The 15,973-nt window shown below is 42.5% G+C and overlaps 1 protein-coding gene across 3 annotated transcripts in view; it reads left to right on the forward strand.

The window, feature by feature from the left end:
• sik3 (SIK family kinase 3) overlaps positions 1 to 15,112 on the forward strand; it is a 38,683-nt gene extending 23,571 nt beyond the window's left edge. For 2 of the 3 annotated variants that reach the window (XM_042486650.1, XM_042486651.1), the window contains exons 15-26: positions 669 to 803; positions 2,868 to 3,009; positions 6,407 to 6,526; positions 6,980 to 7,038; positions 7,262 to 7,371; positions 9,334 to 9,503; positions 9,593 to 9,717; positions 10,501 to 11,282; positions 11,428 to 11,582; positions 12,598 to 12,727; positions 12,818 to 12,944; positions 14,930 to 15,112. In XM_042486650.1, coding sequence (XP_042342584.1) covers positions 669 to 803; positions 2,868 to 3,009; positions 6,407 to 6,526; positions 6,980 to 7,038; positions 7,262 to 7,371; positions 9,334 to 9,503; positions 9,593 to 9,717; positions 10,501 to 11,282; positions 11,428 to 11,582; positions 12,598 to 12,727; positions 12,818 to 12,939 — 2,050 coding nt within the window. In that variant the 3' untranslated portion in view covers positions 12,940 to 12,944; positions 14,930 to 15,112. The remainder of the gene's footprint in view (positions 1 to 668; positions 804 to 2,867; positions 3,010 to 6,406; positions 6,527 to 6,979; positions 7,039 to 7,261; positions 7,372 to 9,333; positions 9,504 to 9,592; positions 9,718 to 10,500; positions 11,283 to 11,427; positions 11,583 to 12,597; positions 12,728 to 12,817; positions 12,945 to 14,929) is intronic. The other variant, XM_042486652.1, reaches the window with a different exon arrangement.
• The last annotated feature ends 861 nt before the right edge of the window (positions 15,113 to 15,973 follow it).

Here is a 15,973-nt window from a genome sequence, read left to right on the forward strand (position 1 = left end):
GGTAGGCACAGGTTTGGTGTATGGAGTTGTGATGTAGTATTCTGAAGTCCAGGTTAGGGTTTCCCAGCTGGTCCTCTTCACACAGCACCTTCTGTAGACTTCGCTGGTGTCCTGGGTTGCTGGGAGTGAGTGCCTCCAGGCTGCTCTGCTTTTTTCCCACGGGAGGTGGCCACTCTGCTGTGGTGCTTACCCCATCTCTCCTCCTTTCTCCATCGCGCAAGTGCCTTCTGCCACAGTTCCAAACTGAATCTGCCACCAAATCCAGCCCTCCTATCTTTCAAACTCTTTGGCCAAGAGTTTCTTTGTCTCTTTCATTTCAAAAAGTGCCAAATTATTCTCCAGACTTTCTCACTCTTTCTCACACAGCTTTGCTAACTCTGAAGCTTGCAAAACAAATGATTAAAAAAAAAAAGGCATCCAGTTCAATCCTTAAACTGGAAGCTGGGTGGTTGTGGGATACCCATAAGCTATAACATCCATCTATGGTATAATTTTATTTTATGTTTTTCTGATTGGCTAAGATGATATGAATGATGGCACCCATTGGCAGAGGTGGGAAGGGGCGGGCCTACTCCCCGTCTCCATTAGCCAATGAGGACAGAGAGCTGACCAGCGCTGCTTCCTGTCTCCCACCCTCACCCCCGTTCCTCCCCCTCCCTGCGGCCCAGGTACCTGGCGAACCGCTCCAAGCGGCACACGACGCACGCGCTCACGAGCACGTCGCATGGCGAGCCCTCGGCAGAGTCACAGCGGCCCCAGGGCCCCCGCCAGAGGGGGGGCTGGGCCCCCGACATACACACCCGGTGAGGGGACACGCCCGCTCCGAGCTGTATATGCACAAACACACACACAAACACAGACTCACGTTAAATGGAGGGCACATTGAGCCAAAATTTTTCTCTCCCTCATTCATTCACTTGCATACAAAGTTGATCTTGCACACACACACACAAACACACACACATATTGGTGAGCATGCATTCTCACCAGGTGAAGGTTGTACACCTTCAACAGAGAAAGGATATTTTTTGTGAAGAGTTGTGCTTGAGGTGGAGGGTTTGGTACAAGAAAGACATTTCTCCCTTCTCCTTCCCCTTAAACCTGGAAAGAGCGTGTGTGGCCGGTTCTGGTGTTGTCCAATTCTAGCTGTCATCCCCCATAAGAATAATTTCCTCCAACTCAGTTTAGAAAGGATTTCGAGACACCAGGTGATCTTTTGAATTTGGATGCAATTGTAGGCAGAACCTGTTGTCTGAAATGTGGTTTGATAAAAGAAAGTTTTTGCCTGTTGTTAAGGAAAAAAGCATGCACTGTTGAGCCACAACGGATGTGTAAAGATAAAATCTGTGTCGTTCATGGAATATTTTATGGTAAGCAGATGTTGTGATCTGCTGGCCATCTGCATGCAAACCCATAGGAGTTGTTTGTGTTCTTTATTGTGCAATGAAAAGTAGTTTATCTTCATGACATGCAGCTTATGGCAGATGTCTTTCTGAGCTTATGTTCTTTTTAAAAAAAATCACAAATTGGCAGTGTTGACCTTAGATGAACTTCCATTACCAATGGTATGTATATAATGGAGCTTACCTTTTAACTGATAATCAGCCTTGGCATTTATTATCCTGAAAGATTTTGTCTCATTGACTTCAGCTGGTAATAAGTTGCCGTGCAAGGGTTTGAAAATGATATAAAATGTAATCAATGGAATCAACTCTCAAAATATTGGGACCAACTTCCAAACAAAGTCGAAGCCAGTTTTGCAAAGTTTCTCTTCAGAGTTAAAATTCCCTCCACAACCTCTCTCCTGTCATGATAGAGTGTTCCAGGAATGAGTCTTAAGTCTTGGAAATGAGTTAGCATTTTAGCACTCCCATATCCCTTGTCTTGAAGTCAGCTCTGGCCAGAGCAGTATGATTTCGGGTTGTCCATCCGTCCTATTCCCATGAACGCGATATATCAGAACGCCTTGAGAGAATTTCTTCAAAATTGGCACAAACATCTCTTTGGACACAGCAATGAACTGATAAGATTTCGGTGGTCTAAAGTCAAAATATGTTTTTGGCTCGAACTCAAGAATTAATACACTAAATATGACAACATTTCACACAAATGTCTGAAAAGATAAAAGACTGACTTCGCTTTGACATCATAATGTTCTACAAAAAACACTTTTCTGGCTCAGCATCGTGACATCTTGAAACTTTGCTGATTGTATAGATATTCCTGTGCGAAGCATCCATTTTTTACAGACATGGATGTAAACGACAAGTACAACTTCACTGGTTCATGGAAGCTGACAACAATGAGCTGGTATTTCGATTTTGAATGGGTTTTTGGTTAGATGCCTGAAAAAAAGTTTTATGGTTAACACAAGCTAAAGGGATTGTTTTGTGATACAGCATAACATACATCTTTAATACAGCTTTAATGTGTCTTAAAAAAGACAGGTGCTAACAAGTGGCATGCACAAAAGGAGTAATCTCAGGCTTTTTGATAAGGAAACCTGTGTGATGCTAACTTCCACGTGAGCCTACAAATAAACATCATCCCTGGAGCGCTCTTTTGACAGGACGGATTAAATCACTTACAGGATCGCTGCTGGATTTGTTTGACATATCGATTGTGTGAATTATAGGGTCCTAATGTTTTCTACACTCAGAATATCACAGACAGATACTTTAACTTGTAATGTTTGGTGCAGGATTGAATAGCTCAAGCCTCTCATGTGTTTGTTTCTGTGTCTGTATGAATGAACATGTGTGTGTCATTGTGTCTGTGTTATCTGTCATGCTGTGTCTTTCTGTGTGGGTGTGTGTGTATTTGTGTACACGCATGTTTGTGTCTGCTCCCTATGGTCCCCTCCTCAGATCCAGCTATAAGGACTGTAATACCCTTCATCTCCCTATGGAGCGCTTCTCCCCTGTCAGACGGTTTTCTGACGGCGCAGCCACCATCCAGGCCTTCAAGGCTCATCTTGAGAACAGCAGCCTCATTAAGCAACTCAAACAGGTACATCCATCTTTTTAATATCCAATGATACCATCTGCTTTTTTCTTAACTTAAGGAAGAGATAAATTGGGTTCTTTTTTTTCTTTCCGTAGTGTCTGTAGGAGAAAGCAAAATATCTGCGGAGGGTTGACGTGGGTATTGATCAATACGAGAGATACAACAATTACTTTACCAGGTTCTGAGATTTTAGAAATCACTATCCCACATTTTCATCTGCTTATCGAAGGACTGCACAGTACTTTGCAAACAGTGATGCAACACATTTGGCTCCTGAGGGAAAAAGTGTAGAAATAGTGATACTTTGCTGCTAGACTGATGCAATTTTGAGTCTTGGGAATACAAACCAAAGTTTCCTTGCACTGCAAATCTGTTTTATAAGGTGAGATAAATTCAGTGATGCAGTAGTCGATGTAGGAGCAGTCACTCTCTTGAACACTATGATGGTTGTCAAATAACAGTACGTTTTTTTTAAATCCTTTTCTAGTTTTTAGTCTGCTAGTTGCAGTAATTTAAAAAAAAAAAGAAAGACCTTCATTTAAAAAAGAAGTCTTGTTTCCACCAAGTAGTGCCGTTCAGTTTATTTTTGCGGTTTCCATTGACAGAAGTTGTGGATAGTACCCATAGAACCTCTTTCCTCTATCTGTAACATTTCTCAGGTGTGCCCCTCTTTTAAAACACCTAGTGCTCCGATCTGACACTGGAGCCAGAAACTTGCACAAACCCACTACTTTTAAATATCTCATTGATTGCGATAGAAACACCAGCCTGTTATTTTTTGTTATGAAAATGTTGGTGCACAGCCCCTTTATGTGGATGATCAACAAGGTGCAGGCAACAACGAGAGCTGGCGGCCATTACGTCCAGTAACAACCCCCCCTTCATTTAAAGTTCTTTCTGCTGTGGAGACGCAAAACAGATCAAGGGTTTGGAAATGCATTATAAGGATACTATACTGAAATTATTTGGTGGAAACATGGCTTTTCTGCCTTTACCTTTACCTTGCTGACTAACTGTGTTTGGAGTCTTGGGGTTCAATTCACAAACACTGAAAATACTTTGTGAGAGCGATTAAAAAATTAGCCTAAAATCATTTTTACAAAGGAGACCTAGCTTAGGAGTGATTTAGGAAAATTCTCAGAGCACCTCTGAGCAAGGCTGAAATTTTTTGCTTAGTGAGGCGGTTTGGTTGGTCCTGTTGCCAGTTGTGATGCATTCTATTAAAAGGTGTGTTTGATTGTCACAGACATGCCCTTTTGTGAGTGTGCAAGGTGTGGACACTCAGAGAAATGAACTGCGTCACAATGAACTGCAAATGTGTGATCACTCTGCTGATTGACGGTTGAGACAGACCCGAGTCATCACTGCTGCACTGTTGCATTTTTCCAGTTGCCAAATATCTCACTATTGTCATCACTTTATTTCTGGCATTATATCGTTACACAAATATTTTACCTGCACCATCTAATCTGTAGGGTTTCATTAACTCACTGTCATCCAGCGTTTAGAGAATATTTCTCCTACTTCTTTATGTTTCTGCCATTTTCTCCTCTGCATAAGAAACTCTTAAGCATCTTAAAAGTCATCCCCCCTACCCCTAACAGTTCTTCAGTTCAGGCGCTCTCTTAAGGGCTAAGATGCTTTATAATTAACGTTACAAGGAAGTAGTCTTAATTTTAATGTGAAATTCTTTAAAAAAAAAAAACTTCATGAGTGTTTGCATCAGCTATAGGGTGATTTTTATGGCGATGTCATGCTAAGATTAGATCAGGGGCTAATTAAGTGAGAGGTGAACAGGTTCATAATAGGAGGAAAGCTAACTCATTGATGAGCAATGCCACAAGAGAACCCATTTTAACTTAAAATAGCAAAACTGGTCATGTTATTACGGTCACATCTGGAGACGGAAGATTAAGATATAAGGGCAGTGGTCACAGAAAGGATGTATGATTAAGTAATTATGTGGTCAGAGCAGGCATCACAGTAGCTACACAGCAGAATTGGCAGAGCAGGGAGCAAGGAGTTTTGACAGTACTGGTGGCCAATAGGGAAGGAAAGTGAATTATACTGTGTTTTTGTTAATAAAACACAAATATCATGTCAATATAGTTAAAAAGCATTAAAACATCTTAACTTGAGCTGTTAACAAATAAGAAAACCTTTAAAATATTGTATGAGATTGTGCCATAGAGTATATTCACAAATCAGTACTTTAAATGCCTTGTAAACTGGAAAGGATGTTTAGGTTTTTCCCCTCGGTGCTTTAAACACCAAACAGGACTTTCAAATAAGAGAAGTGTCAATGACAGGGATAACAGTAAGGTTATAACAGTTTAATGTGACCATTCACTTTGCTGTTAGTTATGACATCCAAGTATAAACTCGGTGACCTAATCTGAGCATTGTTATGAAACTACGTCACAAGGTAGAGCTGCTCCAATCCTGACGTACAGTATTCCTTAAGGTCAGCTCAAATTGAGTCTTTCACCTGAGAAAACCTCAATCTGGTTGTTGAGACATCACATCATTCGCAGTGACACTGCAATGGGATTACCTCACCCAGTAGGAGGCGTAGGTAGGGAGGATAATCATCATGTTCACAGTGGGTGCTTCATCTTCAGCATGCACTGACGTGCTGGGATTATAATTGCTCTCAAGTGTGAAGAAGGTTAATATGGGTGGAGGAGAGACCATGACTTATTCCCAGGGGAGGACCCCTGATAAGATGAAATGTTTATTGAAATTTCTACTACTAAGAGTGTGAAGATTTTACCACTGAGAAGAAACTAGAGGTAAACAAATCCAGATTAAATGACCTCAGAGTGCATCAGAAGCCTGTTGTTTCCATAGACTTGCTTAGAGATATCATTTTTATAAGTATTTTGTAGCACAGTTATTTTTTTTAACTGTATACAGTATTTTAGTATAATTTACCAGAGCATCAGCTTAATTGTATGAGTGCACCTGTGGTGTTCATGCCATTCAACAAGACAGTCAGACACAAGTCAGAACACAGAAAAAATATGATACAAAATTAATGGTTTTCCACATGGAAAAATGATCACAGAAGTCGGATTTACTATCATGGATTGAGTTTCACAAAGTCTCTAATAAAGCAGTGCAGGTCAAAGCTGGATTACAAAGCTTTTGAAAGGGACACAATTGTTATTTCTCACCTTCCTGATCAGATAACTGCATCAGATATTTGACCTGCCTGAACACAGAGTTTGCTTTAACAAAGCATTATTGTTAAGCCCTGACTTTTTGGGTTATGCTGGACACAATATTCATTCTTTTGTTGGCTTCTTTTCGAGATCCAACATATCACCCTCAGTTGACATTGCTTGTCTAGTTAGCATGCAGATTTCACAGTTGTGCACCATGTCTGTGTTCCCAATAGGAGTGTGAGCAGCTCCAGAAAATGTATGCTGCCCAGCAGGATGAACGATTCCTGGAGCACACCCAGCAACAGCATATCCTCTACCAGCAAGAGCAACAAATCCTCCACCAGCAAATCCAGGTATTTAAAGCTGACAAATGGCTTGTGTAAAGATGTTATTACAAGCCAATGGTACACTCTCTGTGCATGGTGGTTGCAGAAAGCACCGGGATGTTTATAACAGTTATAAACTTTCATGCAGAAAGGGTTGAGCTGTGTTGCTTTATTCCGTAAAGCATTTTAATCATGAAAGCTAATGGCGAATCTTACATTATGCATGCGTTATGTTGATGAAGGTAGGTATCTAGAAAGTATAGATGTAAGCTTTACAGAAAGTGCTATTGATTTGGTTCACCTGAGGCTTGGATGTCCTACACTGTGGCTTCCTGAACTTGATTCCTTTCCTTGGGACACACACATTTTTTATTAGCACTAATGTAATCTCATGCTGTCAGCCTCACATAGTCAGAGCCACATTAGCAAATGGTGATATACTGAAGCTTTGAGTTAAATTTAATTTCTCTTTATCTGCAGGGTCTTTCTTTAGGCCATGGAGAGAGCCAGCCCAGTCACCTAACCCACCAGCTCCAGAGGTGAACACACACACACACACACACACACACACACACACACACACACACACACACACACACACACACACACACACACACACACACACACACACACACATTACTCATCAGCTATTGAACGGTGAACATTGAACTTGATACTGTGGTGCAGTGCTATCGACTGAAGTGTTACATCATTGTCGTATCTCTCTCTTCTCCTCTCCTACTCTGTCCTGTCCTCCCTCAGGTTGCGTATCCAGCCCTCCAGCCCTCCGCCAACACATCCCAGCAACCACCTCTTCAGACAGCCCAACCAGAGCCCTCCGCCTGGCTCTGCAGGCATAATTCAAGGGCATGGTTAGTAATACTATATGCCAGAGAGTTGGAAATATTTCTTACCCTGTAAATAATGTAGATGTGGTGGCTAGAAAGGGATCAATCCATCTACCACAGTGATAATCACCTGATAGATTTTATAAATAGATAATTGTTTATGTCAAAGCTCTGTTTTTGACATCATATTCTTACATTTGTTATTAATGGTTATATGACAGTTGACTTATTACATTTTTCTTCTTTTTTTTTTTTTCAATGGACACTAGGTTTCAGACTACCTGTGAGTGCAGTTCAGGCTCTTGATTACTCAAAGGCTTCTGTTGTCTGCACACAGACAATGACATCTGGCATACCTTCATTCTTGACATTGTGTTATGAATAATGTACTAGGAAGCACAGATTATGCATACTCAATGAAAATGCTTTTTCAAGTGTGACCAGAGGCTGCAGGTGAGTAAACATATTGACCATCAAGATCACAATAATATGTGATTATGTTGAGATAATAACTGATTTTAGCGCTCATTGTAGTGGTACCGTTAGTTAGGATGCAAGTCAGGACCAAGCCTAACAACTCATTTTTGTTGCTGTACATCCAAGCAGCATTAATGAGATTGAACAAAGACTAGCTAAACTATGGAAACCTGGAGGGTGGAAATGAGCAGGGGCTCGTGAATCAGTCTACAAAAAACTTAAAATTTGCTCAGGTTAAACTTTCTGTTTCATAAAACTTTATTGCTCCGTCAAGGTGGATCAGGGTGTCTGCAGGTCCTTAAAGTCTTTAAATTTCCTTTTTTCAATAGTGAAAACATTGGATCTGAAGTTCTTTAATAGCTTTAATTTAGAATTTTTGTGATCTTAATTGCCACACACATTTTGGCTGATATTATTATCCATCTTTTAATTTCTTTTTTGCAAAAATGAGTCAAGCTCTTCTGCGTCAAAATCCAGGTTTATCATGCTAAGTATCTTTACCTAATGCTGAACTTAATAGTGCTTTTTTTACTTTATGCTTGCACTTACCTGTTTGCAAAATGTAGATTACCTGAACTCACTGTAAAGGCCCGGACACACCAAACTGACATCACTTAACTTGGGAAGATGAAAGTAGACTGTTGCGTTCCCTCATGTTGCCTTTGTCCCGCCAAAAAGCACATGAACACCCCGCAAGGACTACAGCCAATGGACAACAAGCATGTACTTTATATTCTCTGTCTGAATGAGAGGATACCACTTTCCATACCAACCAACGGAAGTCTTTTAGCGTCATTAAAAAAAGGGAAACTGGAAGACCAACTTGAGACAAGTTAGCCAGTAAGCACATTAGTGACACAATCCAATGTTGAAAGAATAAAGCATGTTTGCTGTGCACCAGTAAACAACAACACAAACAATCAGGAAACATTTCTGCTAAAGAGCTCAGAGGCTAAAGAAAACAATCTTGTGTAAGAAGTTGGTTTTGACTTCACTCCCTCTAGACTTAAACAGTTTGTTTACTTTTCTTACTTCTGTTTAACTTCTCATGCATTAAGCTGAACTGACAGTCAGTAGTTTTATTCAATGACGGGCTTCACCATCTCTGCTGTCGATTCAACATGATGAAGCAGTAGAAAAAAAAAACCAACAAGAGCCTATGAGGGCCAACAGTGCAGGACACACTGCAACATGGGCAACATATGCTCATTAATGGCCTAACATAGACTGATGGCCAATTGGTGGCTTGGTGTGTCAGGGTCTGAACTGTATTTCTTTATAAAACCTACCTCTGCACAGGGCCATATGTAGTACTGACATTTATACTTTCTTGCAATAATAGAATAAGAAAACAGTAATTTGTCCCAAAGTCAGTTAGCTAAAAATCATCTTGAAAAGGGTCTAAAAAGGTATTAATTGTAATAATCTGACGCCTGCAGACACCCCATATGACAATTTTCAATAAGTTTGGCCAGAGATGTTGCTCTTCTGACTCCTCTCCGCTCCTAGGAGGTCCGTCACCGGTGCAGTACCAGCATGGTACTCCAGCCCTCTATCAGGGCCAGAGTGGCAGCCCGCCTCCCACAGGCCTGCCTCGAGTCTCTATACCAACCAATCAGCAAGCAGCATCTGCTCGCCCCACCGTCCCATTGGCACCGGGTGTACCTCAACAACAGCAGGTGACTACAAAGAGTCAGTCATTTGTTTTCTCTTCTGATGGCTACATATAGGTCTTGAGGAGGAATATTAACCTTGACTGTCTGTACAGGTGACCATTCAGGTTCAGGAAGTGGAGCTTGGAGGCGTAGCACAGAGACAGGCCGGCTTTTTGTCCACGCCAGGGCACAGAGTCCTCGGGAAGCAGCTAAGCGCAGACAACGCAGAGACGCACAGGTGACCCATCGCATCCTGTCACCACTTCCCCCTGATGGCAGCCAAACCCTCCCAACAATACTACTAGACTTATTCTGTGTCTTCATCTTCTGCATTTTTGTTTTATTGTAGTTTAAATTCTCTCCATGACCTTGCAACTCCGAACAAACACCTTCCTTCTATTTGTTGTGTTGTTACATTTATAATTATGTGTTTCTCATGCTTGTGTTTGTGTTTTACATTTCTGCCATGTGTTTTGAAACTTCAGACAGTAATACTGTTGCTCAGGCCAGAGATTTTATGTGTGAGATGGCAGACTTTGAGGACATTATTTTTTAGCAATATTGAAAATGTATATAAATGCCTCATGGACTTTGCTGAGATGACATCCTCAACAAATCCTACACTTCAGTGTGGCTGGGTGAGTGATTGGATGGAAGTGTTTTGGTGTAGAGGTCCCAGCAGTTGAAGTAGATCAGTCATCCTGTGACCCCTGACATCAGCTACCTTTTCACCAGGACTGTCTTCACTGAGAGAAATGTGTGACAGTCTTCAGAAACACGCTTCATCAAAATCTGTCCTTTGGAAAATGTCTTCAGAGCTCTCAGTGAATACTTGAACCTGGACTTGAGCTGAAGTGTTTGCTAGGCTGTCTGTGTGCGGTGATTTAATGAAGGCCGCCTGTAGACAGTTAATAGCTAAAAGCAAATACATCACTATTTGTACTTTGTGAGGGGATTGGAAGCTTTTTGATGTTTGGCAACAGGTAGCTAATGACCGTCTGCATGCCCTCCTCCTATCCAGTCGCAGCCTTGGCCGCTTCACATCGGGCTATGACCAGGCTCAGTTCAATCCCCACCTCTTCTCTGGCGACGCCGCCGCTGCTGCCGCCTCCCGAGGTGCCTCCAGTGTAGTTGGCTCGTACAGCCCCTACCTGCAAGGAGCCTCCCTCAAAGTCCCCGGCCTGGAGGATTACCAAAGCGGGGCAGTTGGGACGAGCAACTACGGCACCCCGTCTACACTACAGCAGGCCCTGCTCTCCCCGACTCCTTTGGACTACCGCCCCCCACAACATCACGTCACTCCCACCCTGCAGGGCCTTCTGTCCCCCCGCCACTCTTTAACAGGCCACGCCGACCCCAGGCTGCCCCCCCAGGACCTGGCTGCCCTGCTAAAGAGGCAGAGCCCCCGGCCGTGCTCGGCGACCCCGACACCACCCAGTGCTGCACCCCAAGAGTATGGAGAGATGCTGCTTCTCCGCCAGCTCAGCCAGGGTGAGAGCTTGGAGCCACCAGCACCACAAGGTGCCTCTGGAGGCCAACACTACCACCACCTCCTCCAAATTCGACCCCCCGACGTCCAGCCACAGCAGCACCCGGCCCAGGCGCCGTGTCCCAGCTTGCCTCACTCGGAGAGCATGGAGGAGGATGAGGTGCCAGCTGGCTACCACCACCCACATGAGGGCTTGCTAGCCAAGGCAGGAGAGTCTCATGAGCTCCTGGGGCCTCCCCGAGGAGGCACCCCACCCTACAACTCCCCTACACACAGGCATGGTGGCTACATCAGGAATGCTCCAGCAACTAGAGGTAAGATCTGCTCGCTCAAGAAATGTATAGTCCAGTGTCTGTCCTGACTTTACCTTAGTCTCTCTGCCAGTTTATCTTTACATTTTCTTGAAAAAAAACAAAACAATCACAATATTGTCCTCATATACCTGATCTTTTCTGTCAGAATCGGAGCATGTAGAGTGCAGGCCCCAAGGGCAGGCCATGGAGGTGCCCGATCATAATGGTGTGGGCTATTCCCGAGGTCCCCAGGGTGACGCCTTTAGGTCCCGTGGACAGCTGCAGCGCCACCACACCATCCAGACATGTGACGATGCCTATGTGAGTGAAACTTTGCTGCCATTTTCTACAGACCACATTGATCACACCTGTAGTTAAGCCTGCACCATGAGAGCCAACACATGAACCTGGACCTTTCAATGAAAAATGTGTTAGTGGGATACCAGGCAAAAGGAATGAACCACTGCACATCTGAATGGCATTTTAATATTGGCTGTGTATATATTGGAGACTGTGATGTATCGGCTCATGTTGCTTGTTAGTGCAGCATTGGAGAGAGTTTTTAGTAGCTGAAGGCAGAAAGCAAATGTTTGCATGACTGACTGAACACAGAAGTCATTTTCATTTACAAGTTTTTTGGGGCATCAATACACTATATGCATACTCGGTCATCCAAACAAAGTTCTGACTCATCATAGAAGCTGCTAGAAGCTGCTCATTAAGTATCAGTAAGAGTTTTTGCAATGCCTTAGCTGCAGTGATAGCTGTTGATGCAGGCGTTAGGTTGTGTATGGCCGTCCGTCCCATTTGGCCACTTGAACGCAAGAATGAGCTTATTAGATTTCACTGGTCTTAGGCTAAAGGTAGGATCACTGACCTTGTCTGTTTCATAATCTTGAAGGCAGTATCATTAGGGTCTCTTGAGGGAATTCTGTCATATTGGCACAAATGTTCACTGTGACCCAACAACTAACTGTTTACAACTTGGTGGTTGGGAGTTCAAAGGTCAAGGACTCTGTGACCTCGCAAAACATGTTTTTGACCAAAACTCAAGAATTCATACACTAAATATGACCACTTCACACTCATGTCCAGTAAGATTTGAGGAATTTAGGAACAGAAGGGGGAAAATTTGGTTTTGATACTGAATTGGGGACACTATTCTTGGGTGTCCACATTGAAACTGTGCTGATTGTACAATCCATGTTTTGGATGTGTCATTCATGTTCAGACATGAATGCAAACTGTATCTGCAACTTCACTGGTTTTGTGGAGGCACACAACTGTGAGCGGGTGATCCTAGTCTGTCTAAAACTGATTTTCTCTTTTTCTCCAGGATCAGGCAGAGCCCATGTCGGGGATGAGCCTGCTGGCCGGGAAGGCACTAAGCTCCGCTCGCATGTCGGACATTCTCAGCCAGACGTCACTGACAGGAAGTCAGCAGCTGCACCAGCGGGAAGAGTCGGGTCAGTAGAAGGCATGCATTCATGCACCTGAAAATACACCTTTATGTATGTTTGTCCACATCAGTAAAAGAGCTGTTTTTCCTCCTGTAGTGTGTGATGCCGAAGGGGAGCTCCATGCGGCAGCCTGCTACCCCTCCTCCTGCACCAGTGACATGCTCCTCAGCTATAAGCCCCCTGACCTGCAGTACAGCATGGAGCAGGCTGGGGTCTAGCACAGGTACAAACACACAGAGATTATTAACACATTATTTTATTTTGCATACTCAAGATTTTTCCATATGTTTATTCCTTTAAACCCTGTATCACCATCAAATTTTGTGCTTTTCTTTTTTGTCCTTTTTTGCTTATTTTCAGGTAATTTTCTTGTAACATTTTTGGAGTCATTTCTCGTTAAGTTGCTCACTGCCCTCTTTCTGTGTTTTTGAAAGTAATCAAGCCAATTTGCTCAGGTTTCAAAGGTTTCTCAAGCTGCATCACTTCATTAATCCTAAATGAGCCGGATAACAGTCAGAGCTTGTCCAATAGATTCCTTTTGGCTCCTCACCACCTTTTAATTTGCTTTGTGAAACTCATTTAAATAGTTAATTTAATAATCATGTAGTGAGCGCTTCTATCCTTGTCTTTATGGTTTTCTTAACCTTTATTATTACTTGGCTTTCCTAGCATTTGTCTGGTATGTCTGTTTATGTTCACTTTTCTGCAGATCCTTTATGTGTGAAAAGTGACCCTGTCCATAAAACGTATTCCTTCCCTTTAAAAACCTTTTCATGTTTTGTTTTACAACACTGAATTCCAGTTGATACCATCAGGCACCGACGGTGATAAAAACAAACAAAATCTCAAATATCAAAATGAAAACGGTTGAATACAGAATGATTCATCACAAGTTTTCAACCCCATCAGGTCAGTATTTAATAGAGGTGCCTTTTGCAACAGTCATAGCCTGGAGTCTTGTATGAATGACTTCACCATCGGGACTTTTTAATTTTTTTTTATTATTATTCTAGGTTGGGGCCATACCAAATTAATTGACCCTTCTAAGTATTTCCCCTTTTGTCTCTTTGCTCCAGTAACAGTTGAGCAAGCTTGGGACACAGAAGAACCTCAGTTAACTATCCCCCCTCCTGTCATATTTAGACGTGCTATGGGCTAGGCTTGACTGTTGAAAATAAAACCAAATTTTGAAGATGGTTAAAAGATGTAGCTGAGGGACACCATCTTCATGGACACGTTACATTGTATGTAATCCCATCTTAAGTTAGCTAATGTGCACAAAACACTAACATATATTTAAGAAATATCACACGATAGTGAGTGCTGACATACTGTTTATCATCATGGCGGTGATTTTTTTATTGCATAAAGCACTTTCTGTTCCAGTTTTGTTTGTATGAAAAGTACTTTACAAATAAAGTCTGATTTGTTTTTGAGTGATTGGTTTAGCTACTTGTTAGCTACCACCTTTTTTAAGACACAAAAGTTTCAGAGTTTTTCTGCTGCTGATTTGTTTTGACTGTTTATTTGTCCTCATGATGCAGTTGTTGAGAGAGACTGCTGCCTTTGAAAGTATGAAAGAGTGAATTATTCCCTGAGCAAAACTACTCAAACATGGCAAATCTTTGTGGTTCACATTAGAGGAATAACACCATAAAGGTGTATGTATGTGTATATTGCATTGTATATGCATATATATGTGTGTGTGTGTGTGTGTGTGTGTGTGTGTGTGTATATGTATGTATGTTAAAGAGGGTCTGTGGTGCCAGGGTGGGTTCTCTGTTGCTGCCTGTTAAGTTGGATGTTTTTTTGTTGTTGTTTTCTAGTGTAGTTTGTCATATTTGGTTTTGATTTTGTTCATTTTAATTTTTTTCTTTAGTCTGACTATGAACCTTTTTATGTCTATATAATTTGTATTTGTGTGTAAAGTCTAAAAGTCAATATATTTTAATGTTGTCAAAATTACTGAAAAATGTGAATGACAAAAAAACAAACAAAGGGACTGTCAAAATCAAAGCATCACAGACCTGATATCCTGAATTTTAGTCTCTGATATGGATCCAGCTCCTGTTCCTGCATTTTACAGATTTCATCATCAGAATCACGTTATCATTTTTCTATTTGTCAAAAATCTTTAAAGAGTACAAATAAGTAATAATAGATTCAAGATGATTACAAATATGTTTTTCCCCCTCTGTCTTCTTTTAGGAAGGGGTGTTTCCTGTGTACAGCGGTCCATATCAGCCATCCTGAGTTGTGTTGACTTGAGTTGAGCAGCATCACGCCAAACCACCGTTCTCTGCCCAAACGGGGGCGCTCTACGTCCCATCTGTCTGTCTCCATCTGTCCTCGGGAGGGCAGTCTGCGCCAGAGAGGGGGAGTGTGGGTGGGTGTAGACATTAGAGGGGGTTGGGGTGGGGTCGGGGGTCACAGGTGGGGCCTCGGGATTCAAAGGTCAAAGTGCCAGCATTTCCTGCACAGACATCCAGCAATCATTGCCGCAGGTTGTCTCCTCTTTTCACCTCCCGTCATGGTTAGATTGGGGTTCCACTCCTCCCTCTCTCGACTCCACCCCCCCTCACCTCCACCCCACCACGCCCACCCTAACCTGCCCCTGACCTGATCCTCCCCTTTCACCCTTCGTCTTCTATTAACTGTTGGCATACTTCATTATGTGCCTCATCGGCCGACACATCGATGCAGTCATAGTCGCAAGAAGTCCAGTAACACAAAGAAACATTGTACACACTGCTGCCACAAACCCAAAGTATTCACATTAGGTGTGTGTGTGCGCGTGTGTGTGTGTGTGTGTGTGTGCGCATGACTGAGGAGAAGAGGTGAGCGGAGGGGAAAAGGTGTCTTTGAGGTTCGGTCTGCTCTTGCTGTCTGGCAGCAGATCATTCCAGAGCGGGCTGAAATCTCAGCGGTGGCGGCCTCTTGTCAGCTGGGCGGCGGATGTTTAATAGGCAACAAAACGGCTCTCTCTCCAAAGATGGAGCTCAGTGACATCGCACAGGACAAACCAGCTCTCATTGTTTTGTATTTTTTTGTTTTGTTCTGGCATTCATTTTCTTTTTTTAATGTTCTTTTAAAATTCATTTTTACAGCTAATGTCCATGTAGGCATTATGGTCAATATTGTTACTCTTATTGTTATTACTGTTTTCTGTAAAAGAGGTTTTATTATAATGAATATTATTATTATTATTATTCAAGGAAAAACAGTTCTGTGTTGCAAGGAAGACAACATTGT

This window comes from Plectropomus leopardus, chromosome 5 (assembly GCF_008729295.1).
Source record: "Plectropomus leopardus isolate mb chromosome 5, YSFRI_Pleo_2.0, whole genome shotgun sequence".
Taxonomy (NCBI): Eukaryota; Metazoa; Chordata; class Actinopteri; order Perciformes; family Serranidae; genus Plectropomus; species Plectropomus leopardus.